General features: G+C 38.8%; 1 protein-coding gene across 3 annotated transcripts in view; it reads left to right on the top strand.

Annotated features, from left to right (window-relative positions):
- The window catches only part of AKAP9 (A-kinase anchoring protein 9), a 197,807-nt gene that overhangs the window by 37,496 nt on the left and 140,861 nt on the right, over positions 1-19,450 (top strand). For all 3 annotated transcript variants that reach the window (XM_078059240.1, XM_078059241.1, XM_036113321.2), the window contains one exon: positions 4,156-4,220. In XM_078059240.1, the coding sequence (XP_077915366.1) occupies positions 4,173-4,220 (48 nt within the window). In that variant the 5' untranslated portion in view covers positions 4,156-4,172. The remainder of the gene's footprint in view (positions 1-4,155; positions 4,221-19,450) is intronic.

Below are 19,450 nucleotides of genomic sequence, written 5' to 3' on the forward strand. Positions count from 1 at the left end.
CAGTTCATCACCGTGAAGGCAATCAAAACCCTGCTGGCTTAAGAGAGATTTGCCCCTCCCTTAACTACCTGGAAAAGTCTAAATTGGGGGGTCTTTCCCAGAATTTGAGTTATTACAAGATATAAATTTCACCTGAATGACTTATCTGTATGGCAGGGCAAACATCTGATTACTTAACAACTTTTGTACTGCCTTGTAAATTGCCCTCCTCCCCTTTGATGCCCTAGACCCCATCCAATTCCTTAGCTCAGGATGGCATATGTACCTCATTTTGCCTTTCTGTCTTTGAACCTCTCATGTATGTGGGGCTCCCATAGATGCAAAATTAAATGCAGTTCTCTCCTGTTAATCTGTTTATGTCAATTTAATTCTTAGGCCATCCAGAAGAACGTTTGAAGAGTAGGGGAAAATTTTCCTTCCTTGCACAAGCCTCTGTACTCTCATTTGCTGATTCCTCTCCCCTTCCCTCCCTTTTAGAGTTGGAGTGCTCTGAGACGGAGTCATTGTATCACTTCTTTATCTAAACTTGCTCCCCAGAGCAGCAAGGTTCAATAGGAAAATAATGTGAGCCACAAATGCAAACCACATATGTAATTTGAAATTTTCTAGTAGGTACATTAACAAAAAAAGTAAAAAGAAACTGGTGAAATTCATATATATATTATTTAACCCAGTATACCTCGAATATTAGCATTTCAACATATAATCAATATAAAAAATATATTAATATGAGGTATTAAATTATTATTTTATTTTTCTGTCAGGAAACATTGTTGCTCTGAGTTTAAGAATTTTCACTGACAGAAAATCAGCACTTTCAGAAAATCTCTCACATAGCCCTGCTTGGCTTCTGAATCTTAATTTTTGTAGAAATATCAACATATTTCTCTTCAGTACAGTCATTCCATCCATGATTGATGGATCAGTCTTAACCTCCTATTTCTGTACTTGGCTTTGACTTATGAAGCTCTTCAGGACTGTTTTTAATTCAGAAAGAGTGACTTTGTCTAAAGGAGATGCAGTGGTAACTCTGCAAGGTACTTTTTTACAGTGGACACTCATCATTAATATTAATGAGATATTTTAAGTTCTTTTGTTTTAATTCTAAGTCTTTGAAATGCACTGTTACATTTATAGCATACCTCAATTCAGACCGGATGTATTTCACATGCTCAATAACCACATGTGGCTAAATGGCTGCTGTATTGGACAAACATGACCCTAGATGATCTTATCCAAGCCCTTAACTTAAAACACCATCTATATGCTATTCTCAAATTTATATTTCTTGCTTGGACCTGTCTCCTGAACTCCAGACTCAGAGGGTCTATGTGACATCAATTCTTGTATACCTAATATGTGTCTCTAACTTATGTCCAAAATTGAACTCTTGGTCTCCTCCGAATTTGCTCTTCCCCATCTCAGTTACTGGCAACTCCACCAATTGCTCAGGCCAAAAATATTAGACTCAACCTTGACTCCTCTCTGTCTCAAACTTCACATATAACATACAACTACTGTGGCATTATTAGTTGCATGTGCAAGATATATACAGACTCTGATTCACTACCACTACCATGGTCCAAACTCCCATTATCTCTGTCTGGGTTATTGCAATAGCATCCAGAGTGGTCCCCCACAGGCTGTCATCATAGCAGCAGATATCCTTTCACAACATAAGCCAGATCATGTCACTTATCTGCTTAACATTCTCCAATGGCTCCCTGTCTCACTAAGAGTAAAAGCCAAAGTCCTTCTAATGACCTTCAAAACTCTATAGGATCTGGCCTCCTATTACTTCTCTGACTTCATCTCCTACTATTCTCCATCCTCAGTGTACTCTAGCCACCTTTACGTCCTGCTTTTTCTTTAACATGACAGTCATATTCTAGCTTCAGGGCCCTTAGACTTGCTATACCCTCGCTTATCCCCATGGCTCATTCTCTCATATCTTTCAAGTCTTTGCTCAAGTATCTTGTCAGGGAATGAATGAATGACATGACATGAATTTGTGCCATAAGGAGGCATCAGAGCACAAGTGCCACATGCCCTTCTAACAGAAGTCAACACACAATTAACTTTCAACATTTATTGAGCATCTATTATATATAAAACAGGTGTCTATGATTGGTCCGTCTTAGTGAAGGGAAAGGTTGAAATAATCTTGTTGCTTTAGAAGGTTTTTGAACATTTTTAGTACATAATGGAACAAACAGCTGACTTCCTTAGTCATTGAGAAAGCAGTATCTATTAACAAACAAATACCTTGTTAGATAACTTAGGGCTTCCTCCTTTTGGCAACCAGAATCTAGAAACACAATCCCTTAATCCATGCAGTATTTAAATCACTGCAATATTAGAACACCTGGTTGTAGTCCTACTTTGACTCTTAGCTTAGTGGGTGACTAAATAAATCACTTCTCCTTTTACTGGCTCAATTCTTTTATTCCTATGATAAAATGTCTAATCTCATCTATTGCCGAATTCAGGTTAAGATAACAGGTCAGTATATACTTGGGTGTTACAACTGGCACAAATATGTATGCATTGTGGAATTTGAGAATAAAAAGTCTTTTTAAAATCTAAGAATTTATAAATCAGAGCTATTTAAACCTAGTCTTCAGGTAGTGGTAGACTTTAGATCTTTAGTCTTTTCCTTTTCAACCCTATTTTCACTAGCGTGACCACTTCTATGATTGAACTCATAGCTTATTTTAGTTCACATCTGCTAGAGTCCAACCTAGCTCAAAACAGAGAAACATGATCGGCCTGAGTAATCAACCTGAGACATTAACATGTGTAGCTCACCTCAGAAATGGATTTGAGAGTAAGAGAGTGGGGAGAAAAAAGGAAGTATTGAGGGAAGAGATGAAAATTATTAAAATGGCTTAATTCAATCTAACACGTTTATTGGGTGCAAAGCACTATGGTAGTCATTTTAGTAATGCCAAAATAAGCAAGACAGTCACTGCCATCAAGGACTCTAGAGTATAAGGTGAACTAAGAAGTGGTGCATAAATTACTAAAATATACAGAGTACATAAAGGAAATACGAGAAGAGAAAAAAAAACACCATTAATTAAGGACATTTTAGTACGTCAGAGGCAGTCACATATATTGACTCACATATATTAACAGCCCTTTCAAAACTTCCAGGTAAGCTGAGGGAGGACAGGTAACTTGTTCAAGGTCATTCAAGCTAGAAAGTGTATACTGGCTTTTGTCCCCAACCCAGGTTCCAAAGCCTACCCTCCTTTCAGGACATCATTGCTAAGAGGGAGATCCAAGGAGGAGTGGAAGGGGATTAAGTTATGGCTGGATACTCCTAACTGCGGTGGAGGCAACAAAGAGATCAGAAAAGCTATTTGGGGCGGCTTGTGAGGTGGGCCTTGAAGGATGAATCGGAGATTCGGCGGGCCGATGTGGGGAAAAGGGAGCGACTTTGAGCGAAAGAAGTACTGAGAGCTGCTGGCTGATCTCCCAGTTCTTCGACTGGAGGAGTCGATCTGGGTTGAAAAACTAACGTCCGGTGGGTCTTTTCCTTTGGGCTTTTCATCAGTCACCAACTTCGCCGTTAGGAATATATTATTTTTGTAACTTGAAAAATCTCAATGTTTTAAAAGCGACCACTGAGTCCCTTGCACGGTGGGCGGAATCCTGCCGGCACCCCTGGCACACCCCCTCTCTCCGAGCTCCTCAGCCACGCCACCACCTGGGGAGCGTTCGTCCCCGAGGAAGGGCGCTCACCCTCGTGGGTTTCTCGCCTGTGGGAGCCCGGGTCCGAAGCGGGGTCCACGCCGGGGTAGCCGGGGCAAAGCCGCGCGGGCCCAGCGGGGGCGGGGCGGCGCGCGGGGCGGGGCCGCGAGCGCACCTGCCCGGGGCGGCGGGGCTCGCGGCGTCTGCGCGGACCGACGTGCCCCCCCCCCCGCTCCCGCCTTGCCGTGTGTTTACGTGGAGACGAAGATGGCGGCGGCGGTGACGGCGTTGCCCGTGCGGCTGAGGACGGTCAGCCAGTGAGCGCGGAGACTGGTTCCACGCCGGGCGGGGGGGAGCGCCAGGCCCGGCCCTGCTCCTTAGGCGGCGGATCTTGCGGTCCCACCTCTATCGGAATCGACCTTTCCTTTTTACCCCGACCCTCTCCCTGTCTTCCCCCAGCTTTCCCTTCAGAGGCCATGGAGGACGAGGAGAGACAGAAGAAACTGGAGGCCGGCAAAGCGAAGGTAAGAGAGCCGGAGGCTGTTGGGCCCGCGGTGGGAGGTGGTGGCTGGAAAGGGGTGGGAGAGGGCCTGGCAAACGGAGATCGCAGCAGCCCGGTTCCCTGCCCGGGAGGGAGGGGCTGCAGGACCTGAATTTTCCCCTTGCCCTCTACTCTCCTTTTTCCAATTGAAAAAGCCTGGTGTTACTACCTAGCAGATGATACTTCCGTGATGACTGGGTGGTGTGGCTTCTTTCTTGTGAATGCTCAAATAAAACCCTTCCTTTACCGTATAGCTATAAGCTGGTATTTATTGGTTCTAAATCTCCAGCCTTTCGCTGTTTTAGGGAGTTTCCTGGGTAGTGCAGGCATTGTGCTTTTCAGGGTGGGGATTTAGGGCTTTTCTTTATTTGGTGGGGGATTTGTACGCCGATCATCAGCTTAGCTTTCTTTGGTGGCACGCTGGCACTGTTGTGTATGTGATTGGCCTGTGACAGCTGCCTTAGCGGTGGCTTGAGTGTGCCACAAGTGCCAGCTGTGAAGTTCGCCTTAGGGGCGTTTTAGAAGCATAGCTTTATATGTTTGTGTTTGGAGGTCTTTGTCATGGCATGCGCTTTTGTATCGTGTGGAATGTTAGTGCAGTCTGTGAATGGAACTGCGGGGGACGAAAGGTACCATATTCTAAGCAATCTATAGAATTCCTGCTTCAAATAATTGAATTGTTATATATGTCTCAGAGAGTCCCTATTTTATGCCTGCGTGAAAGAAAAACTGTAAAGCAAACAGTACAAGACTATAAGCAGGTCTTACTCACTGGGCTTCGTGAAAAATTTGATATAGACAAGGTATAAATTAAATAGCGTACTTTTAAAAATTACATATTCGAGCATATCTTCTAGCTGGTCTCAAAGGCCCCCTTCCTCCGTTATGACGACGTTACCTTTTATAGATTATATTCTGCCTTATTAGAGATAATTGTTAGCAATCATACTTGGACCACGATTAAATTATAATATAGTTAACTGTTTTTCTTTCTTCCTCTCCTTTGCTCCCTCCAAATAAAACAAAGGAGGCGGGCTCCATGATTTCAGTAATCACTGAGGGGCCATACTGCAGAGATGCCATAGTAGATGCTCAACACAAGTTTCTTAGATGAGTATGCATATAAACCAGCTTCATATTTCTGAAGTACAGTTGGCTTTCCCATAAGTCCCTTCTATCTAAGATCAAAGCTTGAGTGCTTTTATATTACCTGGTAGATTATTACTTTAAAATCTGTAAATGGTGGAAAAGGGGAATCAAGACATCTTCAGAAGCCCAAAATTGATTATATTTCTGTAACCTGAGGGTCTGAGCAAGCTCTGAATCCAAGAAGGTGGAGGTAAAGTGTGTGCCTTCTTTGGAAACCATTGATATTCTAGTTAGACATTTTGTTTCTTAATTCAGAGTTTGTATTGCCTGTCCCCAGAAGTATGTTTCCTAAAGATAATGCATGAAGCAGTCCTACAAAATATTCTTTACTTTGGATGATACATATCATATCAGAGGATTTATTTAAATTGATTTGGCCAAAAAAAACCTCTATTTTCTTTGTGTGTATGTGTGTTTTTGTCTGTCCTTCAAAACTCTGCCTATGGGGTGAAAATCTTTTTCTTTTGATATTCACTTTTATTGTAGAAGATTATCGTCTTCTAGAGTTGAGCCCAATTTTTCTAGTCAGAAATAAATCTGTCAGATTTATAAGGCAAGATATGTTTGCTGGAACATTAGCTGTACAATCTAAAAACACTGGAAACAACATTCAAAGAGAATATTAGAATAATTATTTTCTAAACCATATCATGTAAGTGCAATGGAATATTATGCAGTCACTAAGATTATGAAGACCAGTAGGAATATGAGAAATAGAATGAAAATTGCATCATTAAAATTAGTGTGTACATTATTCCATTTGTTTAAACTTGTGTGCTTTTAGATTAAGACTTAAAAAATTTGTAAAGTCATTCAGCAAACCTTTGTTGAACTGTTTTATACCAAAAGTTGGATATTCAGAGGTGGTGTCAGTCTCTTTTCTCAAGTTGCTCACAGTTTAGTGGGAGAGACTAGACACTGGGTAGTAAGTACAATGAGAGAGGAGGTACAGTAGGATTTGGGGTGAATTTTTTCATTTGTAAAAGTGCATTAAATACTGCTACCTTGTTTTTGAGACTACAAAGAAGGCTCTTGATGTTAAGGCAGCCAATCATGGTGCCTACCAGATAGTAGGTACTCAATAAATACTTGCTTAATGAATGAGCAGAATGACTATAGTTGTTCATAGGTACTACTTTACTAGAATATTGTAATTTAATAGCAGTAATCCAGAATTCTCTTAATTGAAAGTCTGTTATTGCTGGCATCAGAAATCACTTAAACTGATCATTTCTTTTTTTTTTTTTAGATTTATTAATTTATTTATTTCACAGAGAGAGAGATAGCGAGAGCAGGAACGCAAGCAGGGGGAGTGGGAGAGGGAGAAGCAGGCTTCCCGCAGAGCAGGGAGCCCGATGTGGGGCTCTTTCCCAGGACCCTGGGATCATGACCTGAGCCAAAGGCAAATGCTTAACGACTGAGCCACCCAGGCGCCCCTAAACTGATAATTTCTAAAACTTATTTAGAAACTTGGCTTTCTGAATGTCTTATTTGTTCATTGAACTTAAATATTGTATTTGATAATCTGATTTTATGAACCATAACTTTTTAATTTTTTTCTTGGTGTTTGGTAAGCTGATCATTGAAAAATTTACTTTCTGTATCTAGATTTTATAAATGATTATTTTTTATGGCTTGTTTGCAGTACAGTATGCTTTATAAAATAGCAACCAAAATCTGCAATGATAGAATAAATTCTGGTATATGTAGCCATTAAGATAGTGCTATAAAGACTTTTTGAGTTGGGAAAATGTCCACAAATAATGTCAAGTTAATAAAAATGTTATCATATAAAGTATATGTACATACTTATATATGAAGACACCTGGAAAAAATGCACTAAGATGTAAATGATGGCTATCTCTGGGTGCTGGGTTATTGGCAATTTTAATTTTCTTTACACTTTTAGTATTCTCCAGATTCTCTACAATATTTCTTTTAGGATCAGTAAAAAAATGCTTAAAAATCATTTTTAAATACAGTAAAAGCTTATCAAATACAGTAGGATGAAGAACTCATCCTACTGTATGGTTATTATAGAGAATAAAAAAATGAGGCACAGAAAAGGTAGGTTTCCTAAAGGCCCTCACTTTGGTGTAGTTCTGCAACTAATTCTTTTTTTTTTTTTTTTTTTTTTGTTTGTTTTTTTTGTTTGTTTTTTTTGTTTGTTTTTTTTTTAATTTTTTTATTGTTATGTTAATCCCCATACATTACATCATTAGTTTTAGATATAGTGTTCCATGATTCATTGTTTGTGCATAACACCCAGTGCTCCATGCAGAACGTGCCCTCCTCAATACCCATCACCAGGCTAACCCATCCTCCCAACCCCCTCCCCTCTAGAACCCTCAGTTTGTTTTTCAGCGTCCATCGTCTCTCATGGTTCTTCTCCCCCTCCGATTTCCCCCCCTTCATTCTTCCCCTCCTGCTACATTCTTCTTCTTCTTTTTTTCTTTCTTAACATATATTGCATTATTTGTTTCAGAGGTACAGATCTGAGATTCAACAGTCCTGCACAATTCACAGCGCTCACCAGAACACACACCCTCCCCAGTGTCCATCACCCAGTCACCCCATCCCTCCCACCCCACCCCCCACTCCAGCAACCCTCAGTTTGTTTCCTGAGATTAAGAATTCCTCATATCAGTGAGGTCATATGATACATGTTTTTCTCTGTTTGACTTATTTCGCTCAGCATAATACCCTCCAGTTCCATCCACGTCGTTGCAAATGGCAAGATCTTATTCCTTTTGATGGCTGCATAATATTCCATTTGCAACTAATTCTTAATTCCAGTGTTGCTTATGTTACATAGTTGGGGGAGCCTGTATTATTAGACTTGCATAGACTTCTTTTCTGTTTTGTAATTCTTTTTTCCTTTTTGTCTGTTCTCATTGCCATGGTCATACTCGTCTTGCCTTGCTCCATCTCATCTGCCTCTTTCCCTAATTTGCTGTTTGAGATTTGCTGTGACTAGAAAACTCAGTGAGTTTGATAGAATGGTTTATAAAAATCAGAGCCAGTGGAGGCCAGTGAGTGGGCTTTATAATAGTTCAGTTTTTCTACTTGTTGGTTTTTTGGTTGCTGTTGAGTCCTCAGCTACTTCCTCAGTGTTAATGTAGGAAGAAGCCTGACCCATGGAGATGTGAGACATTACTGCATTATTAAGTAAATATTTTCAGAGCTGGGCTAATCCCATTTACAAGGTGCTGATGGGGATGGCACTACATAGGCTGTCTTTGTGTTAAACTACTTTTAAATGACTTCATTTTTCTCCAAGTGAAATTATTTACACTGTTATATAAAGGAAGTATTGTAATATTAGTGAACAAAATTAGAGGACAGTTGGGTATTTAGTATTAATTAATGTTACTACTATAAATTCACATTGGGTATACTTAACATTCTATTCATGTAGCAGAATTCGGTAAAACCAAAGTTTTGTACCAGCTATTCAGCATTGTATATATTTGGCATTATTTGTTGAATAATCATTAAAAATTTTGCCTATTGCACTCAGTTAATTAGTAATTATATGATTTTTATTTGTTTAATGAGCATTTTCAGTTTGAAAAGTAGTGCCAGTTGTATGCAAAAAAGGACAGGACTCTATGCAAGCTGTGTATTAGGTTATTGATAGCTGGACTTTTCAATTACTGTTTACACTCTGATAGACAAAGTTACTTATGGTGCATGATTGTTCTTTGCGTATTTCAGATACACTACACCACCACTAAGAAAGTTGCTCTTCATTCTTGTTTCTTTAAAACTTTCTAGTTGTTTGTGTGTGTGTGTTTTTGTTTTGTTTTGAGTAAGGTCTACGTGGGGCTTGAACTCACAACCTCAGGATCAAGAGTTGCATGCTCTGCCACTGAGCCAGCCCGGCACCCCAAAGACCTTGTAGTTTTTTATTCTTTATGTGTCATAGCTTACTTAGCTTCAGAGTGGATACAGCAGTTTGATACCTTTATCGTCATTTTTTTCCATCATCATTTATTCTAACCGTTGTGCATTGTGACTTAAAAATTAATTCATGACCTTCAGGCTTTGTTGAAAAACAAAACAAGACATGTTTTTTTAGATTATGAGCCTTAAGAGGGATAATATGGAGGAGAGTATGGGCAGAATAGTCTTTTTAAAGTGAATAGTGAAGAAAGATTTCTAAAGCCAATCCAAGAAGTGGCAGGAAGTGGGTGAAAGAGTGGTAAGATCTAATGAAGACTTACCAAAGAGGTCTGTGGTGTCCCGTCAGTGAAAGTGAAAGTTGAGAGCATATGGAAGAGAGGAAGTGAAAAAGATAGGATATATCCAAGTGGCTAGAATATGACAAGATTGGGCAGGAATTATTTTTAAACAAAAATACCTCTTATCTTTATATATAAGGTTTGTAGGAAGAGATAAACTATGACTGTAAAATACCTATTATAGGCTACTAATTATTGAAATATAAGTAAATTTCTAATATGGAACTAGAAAAATTTCTCATGGTAAATTGTTAAACATTAAATGATAAGGAACATTATTTAAATTTTTTTATGATTCCACTAAAGTTGAAATTAGTCATCGTATTTCATTGGTTAGCATCTCTTTAAAACTTTAATTTGGAAAAACTTCAAAAAAAATTTAAGATTTTATTTATTTATTTGACAGAGACACAGCGAGAGAGGGAACACAAGCAGGGGGAGTGGGAGAGGGAGAAGCAGGCTTCCCGCTGAGCAAGAACCCTGATGCGGGGCTTGATCCCAGGACCCTGGGACTATGACCTGAGCCAAAGGCAGACGCTTAACGACTGAGCCACCCAGGCGCCCCAAAACTTCAAAATTTTAAAAAGTTTATTTATAGAGGTTGTTTTGCATCTGGGGTATGTATGTGTGAGAATTTGTAATACAGCTATTTGGCATACTAGAAAAGACACTAGGACTTTGGAAACATTTATTTGCTTATTCAGCTGACATTTTTGAACGCCTACAGCTGCAACTATGGACTTTTACTTAGCAAGCATTTATATAAATTATCACAAATTCTGTGCTTTATTGTCTATGGGCATAATCCTGTTGCAGGACATGAATCTCAAGAGGTGTTTTGGAGAACAAATGAGATAGTGATTGAGAACTTTTTAAGTTCTGGTGCTAGATACAAAGAAGCTATGATTTTTAAAATTGAGATGAAATTCACCTAACAAAAATTAATCATCTAAAAATGAACAATTCAGTAACATTTAGTAAATACACATTTCGCAACCACTGATTCCATTTAGTTCCAAAACATTTTTATCATCCCAGAATAAAACCTATATATTAAGCAGATACTCTTCATTCCCTCCTTCCCCCAGTCCCCAGCTACCACCAGTCTGCTTTCTGTTTCTATGAGTGTACCTATTCCAGACATTTATTACAAATGGAATCCTATAATATTTGATCCTTACTGTCTGGCTCTTTTCATCCATGCTTCCATACTTCATTCCCTTTTATGGCCGAATAATATTCCATCGTATGTAGCATTTACTACACTTGATGGGCATTTGAGTTGTTTCCGCTATTTGGCTATTATGAATAGCGCTGCTGTGAACGTTCACATGGAAGTATCTGAGTACCTGTTTTCATTTCTCTTGAGTATATACCTAGGAGTGGAATTGCTGGATCATGTGTTTTTTGAGGAACTGCCAAACTGGATTTCCACAGCATCTGTAACATTTTACATGTCCACCAGCAGTGTATGAAGGTTTCAGTTCCAGTTTCTCCATATACTCACCAACACTTGTTGTTTTCTGTTTTTTTATTATAGCTGTTCTAGTGGGTGGAAAGTGGTATCTCCTTGTGTTTTGATTTGTGATTCCCTAATGACTGAGGATGTTGAGCATCTTTTCATATACTTTCTGGCCATTTGTCTATTTTCAGAGAAACGTCTATTTAAGTCCTTTGCCCATTTTTTAATTGGGTTGTTGCCAATTGCTATATAGTATTAGTTATTGTATGCATTTTTTCTATATGCAAGGAGAGAGTGAGAATACATGTGCTCAGGCAGATAGGAGAGAGGGGTAGACAGAACCATACATCTCAGTAGGATTATCTTCCATCTTGCTTTTTTTTTTTTAAAGACTTCTAGGCTCTTCCAAAATTTAAACTCTTGCTTTGAATAATAGGTTCTAGGTGAATTGATTAGAGCATGATACAGAAGTTTGAGTTCTCTGTGGGCCATTGAGTCATTTCATTCCATGACCAGCTGTTTTACAAGAGCATGCAGTTGGTCAAAGGGACACCTGTTGGGTTTTTGGCTTGGACATTACCAAACCATTTTCACTGTGGTAACAAAATAACCTAGTCTTGTTCAGTAACAAAAAGGCCTGTCATTTTCATATGTGAACACAGTATTTCACTAGTATAACATATTTTTGTTTTGACTTTTAAGGGATCACTTCTTAAAGCCCCCAAAGATATTATTTTGACTTGTAAAAACTACGCTAAACTTTACTATTCAAAATCCTAATCTATAAAGATTCGAATTTGTAAATTGTATTGATTGAATAGGTTCTCTGGTTTACAGTTCTCTGAAAAACAGGGTGTAAAATCACTTTCTTGCTCTCCCCCTTTTTTTTCTTCTCTTGATACTGAACACACTACAAAATTCCTTGTTCACTAAGAATCATTTATTGTGGGCTCTGTGATTAAGCTGTATTTATTCCTCAGGAGTTTCACTTTTACTCAAGTTGATGTTGTCTTATTGTTTCCCCAGGGAAGATAGATAGGGTTAGGGACCAATTATAACTAAAAATACTTGTTCTCTATCAAAAATCAAATTTAACGAATGAAAGTATATGAGGGTGATACAGGGAATTGCGATGTACTTAGGGCAATGATCCCAGTTAATTACCACACCATTTATGGTCTGTTGACTGTTATGTATATGTTGATTTCTTGAGTCAAATAGGTACATACTCTAAAGGGAAAGGTAATAGAAACTGTTTAAAAACTGCATTAGCAAGTATCTGCTGGAAGTTTATATATGAAATAATGGGTTTTGGCTAAAAGTTATAGAAACTATTTTCTATTCATAGACAACTTAAAAATATTGGGAATATTTTTATGTAAAATCTTTTACATTTATCAAGTTAGTATTTAAATTTTGGTTTGCATAAATTCCTTTTGTAATGAAAATACATGTCTGAGCATTTTTACTCAGTGACTTCCCTGTAATAAGAGAACTCTCACTTTTCCACTTCAACCAATAGCAATTTTTATAATAGAGTTTGAGAAGAAAAGATAATTTGGGATGGAGATATATATATATATATATATATTAGTTGAGAAGAGTATATATTTTAAAATTCAAAGGGTAAAATCCAATGTAGGTAATTTTAATAGGCCTCAGGTTTTTATTTATTTATTTATTTATTTATTAGAGAGAAAGAGCAGAGCAAGCTGGAGAGAACATGAGTGGCAGGGGAGGGGCAGAGGGAGAGGGAGAAGCAGGCTCCCAGCTGAGCAGGGAGCCCCCTGCAGGGCTCCATCCAGTCGGAGGACTCTGGGATCATGATCTGGGCCAAAGGCAGACAGGCAGACACTTAACCAATTGAGCCACCCAGGTGACCCAGTAGGCCTCAGGGTTTTAATCTTAAGACAGAAGAGTCTATATGTAGTCTTTTTTCCTTTAGGATTTGAATTTAAACTTTTTTAATGTTCTAGAGTTCTTTTCTATCTCATGTGCAATCATATTTCAGAGGCGTAGTAGTTTATACCTATTCAGAAGGCATCTCAATTGAAAACTAAAATCCTTTGAAGTATTTTGCGAGTATTTTCCTAGGTCCTGCAAGCTTGTAACCCAATCCCATTCGTTTTTTTTTTTTTTTTTAATTCAAAATCTGTCTCATACTTAGCCTTTTTCTTCTCATTCTAACACCATTCACTACCCAGTGAAACCAGGCCCACTTTACCTCACCTTCTATTTGGTTTCCCTGGCACTCTCCTTAACCTTTCAGATCCAGCCAGTCACCACATTCTGCTAATTTTACCTTCTAAATATTTCTTGATTTATCCACACTTCTGTTCCTACCTTATTATCGCTCACTTGGGCAGTGGGAAGTTTGACGGTGGAAGAAAGAATATGAATTCGATAGTAATAGTAGCTACCAGTTCTGGAGCACTTTCTAATGCTAGGCATTATGCTAAGGGTTTTATTTATTACCTTATTTAATCCTTATAACTGTTCTAAGAGCTGTGGATACTGTTGCTATCCCTGTTTTATAGGTGGGAAAACTGGAGAGGTTAAGTAATTTGCACGTCATAGTGGCAGAGCAATGATTTAAACCTAGTTGTCTGACCAAAGAGATTGTGTTCTTAACTTCAATCCTACATAGGCTCTTAGATCTTTGATCAGTGTTTAGGAGGTAGGATTGAGAGGGCTTGGTAATTGGTTGTAAAGGGTAAGGAAGATGCTATGGTCTGAATGTTTGTGTTTCCCCAGAATTCATATGTTGAGATCCTAACCTCCAACGTGATAGTATTAGAAGGTGGGGCCTTTGGGAGGTAATTAGGTCGTGAGGGCGGAGCCCTCATGAATGTGATTAGTTCCCTTACAAAAAAGATTTCTTGCCTCTTCCATCATGTGAGGTTATAGCAAAGAGATGACCACCTATGAACTAGAAAGTGGGCTCTCACCGGATCCTAAATCTTCTGGCCCCTAATCTTAGACTTTAGCTTCCAGAACTGTGAGAAATAAATTTCTTTATATACTACTAAGTCTATAATATTTTGTTATAGCAGCCCAGACAGGCTAAGGCAAGAGTTGACTCTAGTTTTCTGACTTGAGCAACTGTAAGGAGGTAGGTGCTAGTCTCTGAGATAAGGAAGATGAACGTATTTGGGGGAAGAGAAGAGTTTGAATGAAATGGGTATCTGAGATAGGAAATGTGGGCATATTTGGAGGGAAACAAATATTTGAGTAAGATGAAAATGAGTTTTGTTTTGGATATGTTGAGTTGGAGGTGCTTATAGGACATCCTAGAGGAATGGTCCAGTGTAAAATTGAATGTGTCTGGAGCTGAAGACAGAAGCCCATGCTAGAGATAAATATTTGGTTTAAAGATACTAGCGACACTCTGGAAGTGAGGAGTTTAGTCAGGAAGAAGACTAATGCAGACTGAGAGTTGAATCCTGTAGAAGCACCTGTGTTTGTTTGTTTGCTTTTGTAGAAGCACCCATGTTTAAAAGGCAGGTGAAGAAGTATCTGCAAAGAACACTGAAACATAAACTGTTCACAAAGCTAGAAGACAGTGATGTCTGTGAAACTGAGGGAAGACAGAGTTTCAAGTAAGGAGGGGTACCACTAGTCAAAAATGAGAAATCAAGTATGATGGAGACTTGAAAAGTGACCATTAGCTTTAGCAGCCATTGGTCAGAAAGGGAAATGTAGATTCCAGATTAGGGAATGAATGGGGTCAGAAAGGGAAATGTAGATTCCAGATTAGGGAATGAATGGGAATCAGGAAAAGGTGGTGTATGCTACCTAATTTTTCAAAGTTGTTGTTGTGAAAAGCAGTATAATTGTAGTGGTAATGAGCTTAGACTAGACGAGACCATCTGGGATCAAATCATGGCTCTGCCATTTTTAGCTTTGTGACTTGAGGCAAGTTACTTAACCTCTCTGTGCCCCTGCTCCCCATCTGGAAGATGAGAATAATAATAGTACCTGCCTTGGGGTTATTATGAGAATTCAGCTAATACTTATAAAGCACTTAGAATATTGTCAGACTGTGAAAAGTGTTCAAGAAGTATTAACCATCATCATTATCCTTTTCATGCTGGAGCATAGGGGATCAAGCTACATAGCAGAAAACTAGATTGGAGAAATAGTCTGGGATCAGAAAATGAGAAGCCATATGTACTCTTTAAAATAGTATGGATTGGGGCGCCTGGGTGGCTCAGTCGTTGGGCGTCTGCCTTCGGCTCAGGTCATGATCTCAGGGTCTTGGGATCGAGCCCCGCATCAGGCTCCCTGCTCGGCGGGAAGCCTGCTTCTCCCTCTCCCACTCCCCCTGCTTGTGTTCCCTCTCTCACTGTGTCTCTATCTTCAGATAAATAAATAAAATCTTTAAAAAAAAATAAAATAAAATAGTATGGATTTTATCCTAAAAGTAGCAGAAAACTGTTAAAAGAATATATATTTGATATGTTTAACCTTTGAAGAGGTTATTCCTTTCCAAAGAATATATCCCATGGTCAGGTAGGTATGCTGCCACCTGGTGGCAGTTCTGTTATTGCTATATAGATGAAGCAGTTAAACCATTTTTTAAAAGATTATAAAATATTGATTTGATTAATACAGCTAAATGTAAATCAAATAGCCTAATTCTAGTAAGGCTTTTTTCTTTTATTTTTTTAAGATTTATTTATTTATTTGAGAGAGTGTGTGAGCACGGGGAGAGGCAGAGGGAGACAGAAAGGGAGAGAGAATCTCTAGCAGACTCCCTCCTGAGTGTGTGTGTGTGGGGGGGATGGGCAACATGGGGCTTGATCCCACGACCCTGGGATGGTGACCTTAGCCCAGGCATCCTGGGCTTTTTTATTTTCAAAAACCTAGTATTATTTAAGTGAAGGAGAGAAGATAGAGGGTTATTATAAAGATAGATTTCAAAGGAAGGTAAATGAAATATAGTTGGGCCTCATGGGAAACTGAAAAGGCATTTGGAATCAGCGCTGTTCTCTACATCATCTGTTATCTTTCACAATATCTGATACTCCTCTTGTTGTAGATCAGCTTCCTTTGCCTGTACATCAGTTTACACATGACCAAAAATTATGAGTCCCCACATCTGTTCTATTTAATGAGGTTGTTTCTCACTATATACACTTTAAGAAAAGAAGGAGGAGAGAAAATTTATTTAAGTTGTGGAAGCCTGTCTATTCATAGAATAAGCATCTAGCCTAGCGGTTCCCAAACTGCAGCACAACAGAAGCACCTGGGAAGCTTCAAACAATTTTGAATCCTAGGTCACACTTCATCCTGAAATCAGAATATCTGGGGTGGAGCCAGGACTTACTTTTTGTTTTGTTTTGTTTTGTTTTTTAGAGAGGGTGAGTGAGTGTGGGGGTGGGGGAGAGGGAGCCGACAACCCTGAAATCACGACCTGAGCTGAAATCAAGAGTCAGACGCCCAACCGACTGAGCCGCCCAGGCGCCCCTGGACTCACTATTTTTTTTAAAGATTTATTCATTGGGGGGGGGTAGGGGCATAGGGAGAGAATCTTCAAGCAGACTGCACGCTGAGCACAGAGCCCGACGTGGGGCTCAAACTCACGAACCATGAGATCACAGCCTGAGTCAAAACCAAGAGTTGGACACTTAACCAACTGAGCTACCCAGGCACCCCAAGACTCTATTTTTTGAAAGATCCTCAATATGTAGTAGAGTTACTGATCCAGTAACATCATCACTATGTGTGATTCTGCAACACTGAGTGATTGTATATCATGAACTGTCATATGCCAGCTACTTTCCTTGGTGTGCAGCTGAAGAAGTAGGGATGATATATGTCAGCAAGAAAACAGCAGAGAAAAGTATTTGAGTCTGCAACATGACTAGTAGGTTTATCATGTAAATTGTACTTTATGGTTGATTTTAGGGATATTTATAGATTTATATGATTATTGTATCATTCATGTAAGATGCATCTCCCCTCTGTTACCTTTCTGGACATCTTTCTTGCCTCCTTGTTCCCTAATTCTAGAAGAATTGAATTGACTCACTTCTTTTCTCAAACTAGAGCAGCAGGAGAGACCCGGGTGTCATGGATAGTAGGAGCACTGGCTAATTTCCTCAGAAGAAAGTTCTGCATACTTTAGAAATACCTAAATTCATTATGTTTCACTTCCAAGAGGATAAATATAAAATGTATAGGTAAGGGATGCCAGGGTGGCTCAGTTAAGTGTCCAATTCTTGGTCTCAGCTCAGGTCTTGATCTCAGGGTCATGAGTTCAAGCCCCACACCCAGTGTGGAACCTACTTAAAAAATGTATAGGTAAGGTAAATGATAAAAAAAAAAAAACTACCTTTATACTTATTACCCAGCTTAAGAAATAAGCAATTCAAATACATTTGAAAATCTAATCCCAGCCACTTACCACCTCAGGTAGCTACAATTCTGAATTTTGTTTATCATTGCTTTGCTTTTCTGTATCACATATATATACATAAGCAGTTTGTTGGTTTTCCTGTTTTTGAACTTAATGGTATCATGTTGCAAGTGGTCTTTAGTGATTTGCTTTATGTTCAATGTTGTGTAGAGAGTGTTCACTCCTGCATAGTATTCCATTATTGGAATTTGCCCCAGTACCAATGAGCATTTGGGTTGTTTCCAGTTTTTTTGTTGTTACAAACATTGTTGCTGTGTTAGCTTTTGTCCATCTTCTGATGCACAGCACGTGCCAAGGGCTTAGATTTGTGCAGAGATTGTGATCCCAAGGTCTGTCCGTTCCTGGGGAGTAGTGACTGTGTGAGGGAATGAGGTAGGAAGAGGAAATGAAGCGAAAAACAAACTGATATTTGTGTGTTTATTATATACCTCATTACATCACATAAATGATCTCTGACAGATGTCCTTTAGAGCTGTTGATAGACACTGGATACCTGACAGGATGGGCCTTTAACTGACCAGATGTAGCAGTTCTTCCATTATTAAATTGAGAATTCCTGCAAAAAGAAGATACATATATCAGAAGGAATAATAGTTTATAACCTGTGGCTTATGAATGAAACCTCAAGTGATAAACTGGCATATATTTATGTTGCTGAGAGAGATAGTATCTGTTACAGATATATCTTGGTTTAAGGATTTTTCTTTATAAGAGATGTACACTGCTTTTATTTATTTTTAAGGAGATTAAGCTTCATAATATGGAGAGACTAGATAAGATTGGGGCAGAGTGCCATTATTCTCACTGTTCATTGTTAATAACTGAGGTGACAGTGAAATGAAACAGAGGTAGATGGCATGTGAACAGTGAAGATGTAATGACCTGTCAGTGTTGGCAGTTATGCTTATGAGGTTTGGTAACCGTGTCTGGAGAGGCTGATGAAAGTGGCGAGGTCCCAGGACAGCATATTCCTGGGGCTCTGCCTTCTCTCTGCTTTTTGGAATGAGATTTGTGGTAGATGTGTATTATGTCCTTTAAAAAAATGGTGATATTAACTTATAAGTCCATGATAATTTTTATTAGCGAATATTCTTTACAGAATATTCTTTACAGATCTGTGGGGAAGGAGGCAGTGAAGATTTTTGAAAGAAGAAAACAATCACCCATAGTCTCAACCCACAAATAATCACTATTAGTTTGTCGATTCTTTGTTTCAGTGTATATTTTTAAACTTAACTTGAATCATACTCTATGCAATTTTGGCTGCTTTTCCCCAGACTTTATGTTGAAAGCATTTTCTCACATTAAATTTTTTTTGCAAACATTATTTTTGACAGTTACATTGTATGGTTATGCAATAACGTAACCATAGAACTGATATGTCATCTTTTAAGAAAAATTATTTATTTTAAATAATCTCTACACCCAGTGTGGGGCTCGAACTCACAACCCCATGATCAAGAGTCACATGCTCTTCTGACTGAGCCAGACAGGCACCCCATTTTTTTAAAAAGAAACTATGCAGATGTTCTGAAATTCTGAGGAGTAATGCCTAGAATTATTGTTTAGTGGTGCCTCTTTTATAAAAAATAAATTATCGGGGCGCCTGGGTGGCTCAGTTGGTTAAGCGACTGCCTTCGGCTCAGGTCATAATCCTGGAGTCCCGGGATCGAGTACCTCATCGGGCTCCGTGCTCGGCAGGGAGTCTGCTTCTCCCTCTGACCCTCCTCCCTGTCATGCTCTCTGTCTCTCATTCTCTCTCTCTCAGATAAATAAATAAAATCTTTAAAAAAAAAAATTATCTTTTTTTATTCAACAAATATTCATTGAGAACCTATGTGCAGGCACTCTTCTAGACTTAGAGTATTATGTAGGCTTTGATTCTGATTAAAAACCCCTTTCCTCCTGAAGCTTGCTATCTAGTTATTTGTTCTGAA

This window comes from Halichoerus grypus, chromosome 12 (assembly GCF_964656455.1).
Source record: "Halichoerus grypus chromosome 12, mHalGry1.hap1.1, whole genome shotgun sequence".
In the NCBI taxonomy this organism is placed as follows: Eukaryota; Metazoa; Chordata; class Mammalia; order Carnivora; family Phocidae; genus Halichoerus; species Halichoerus grypus.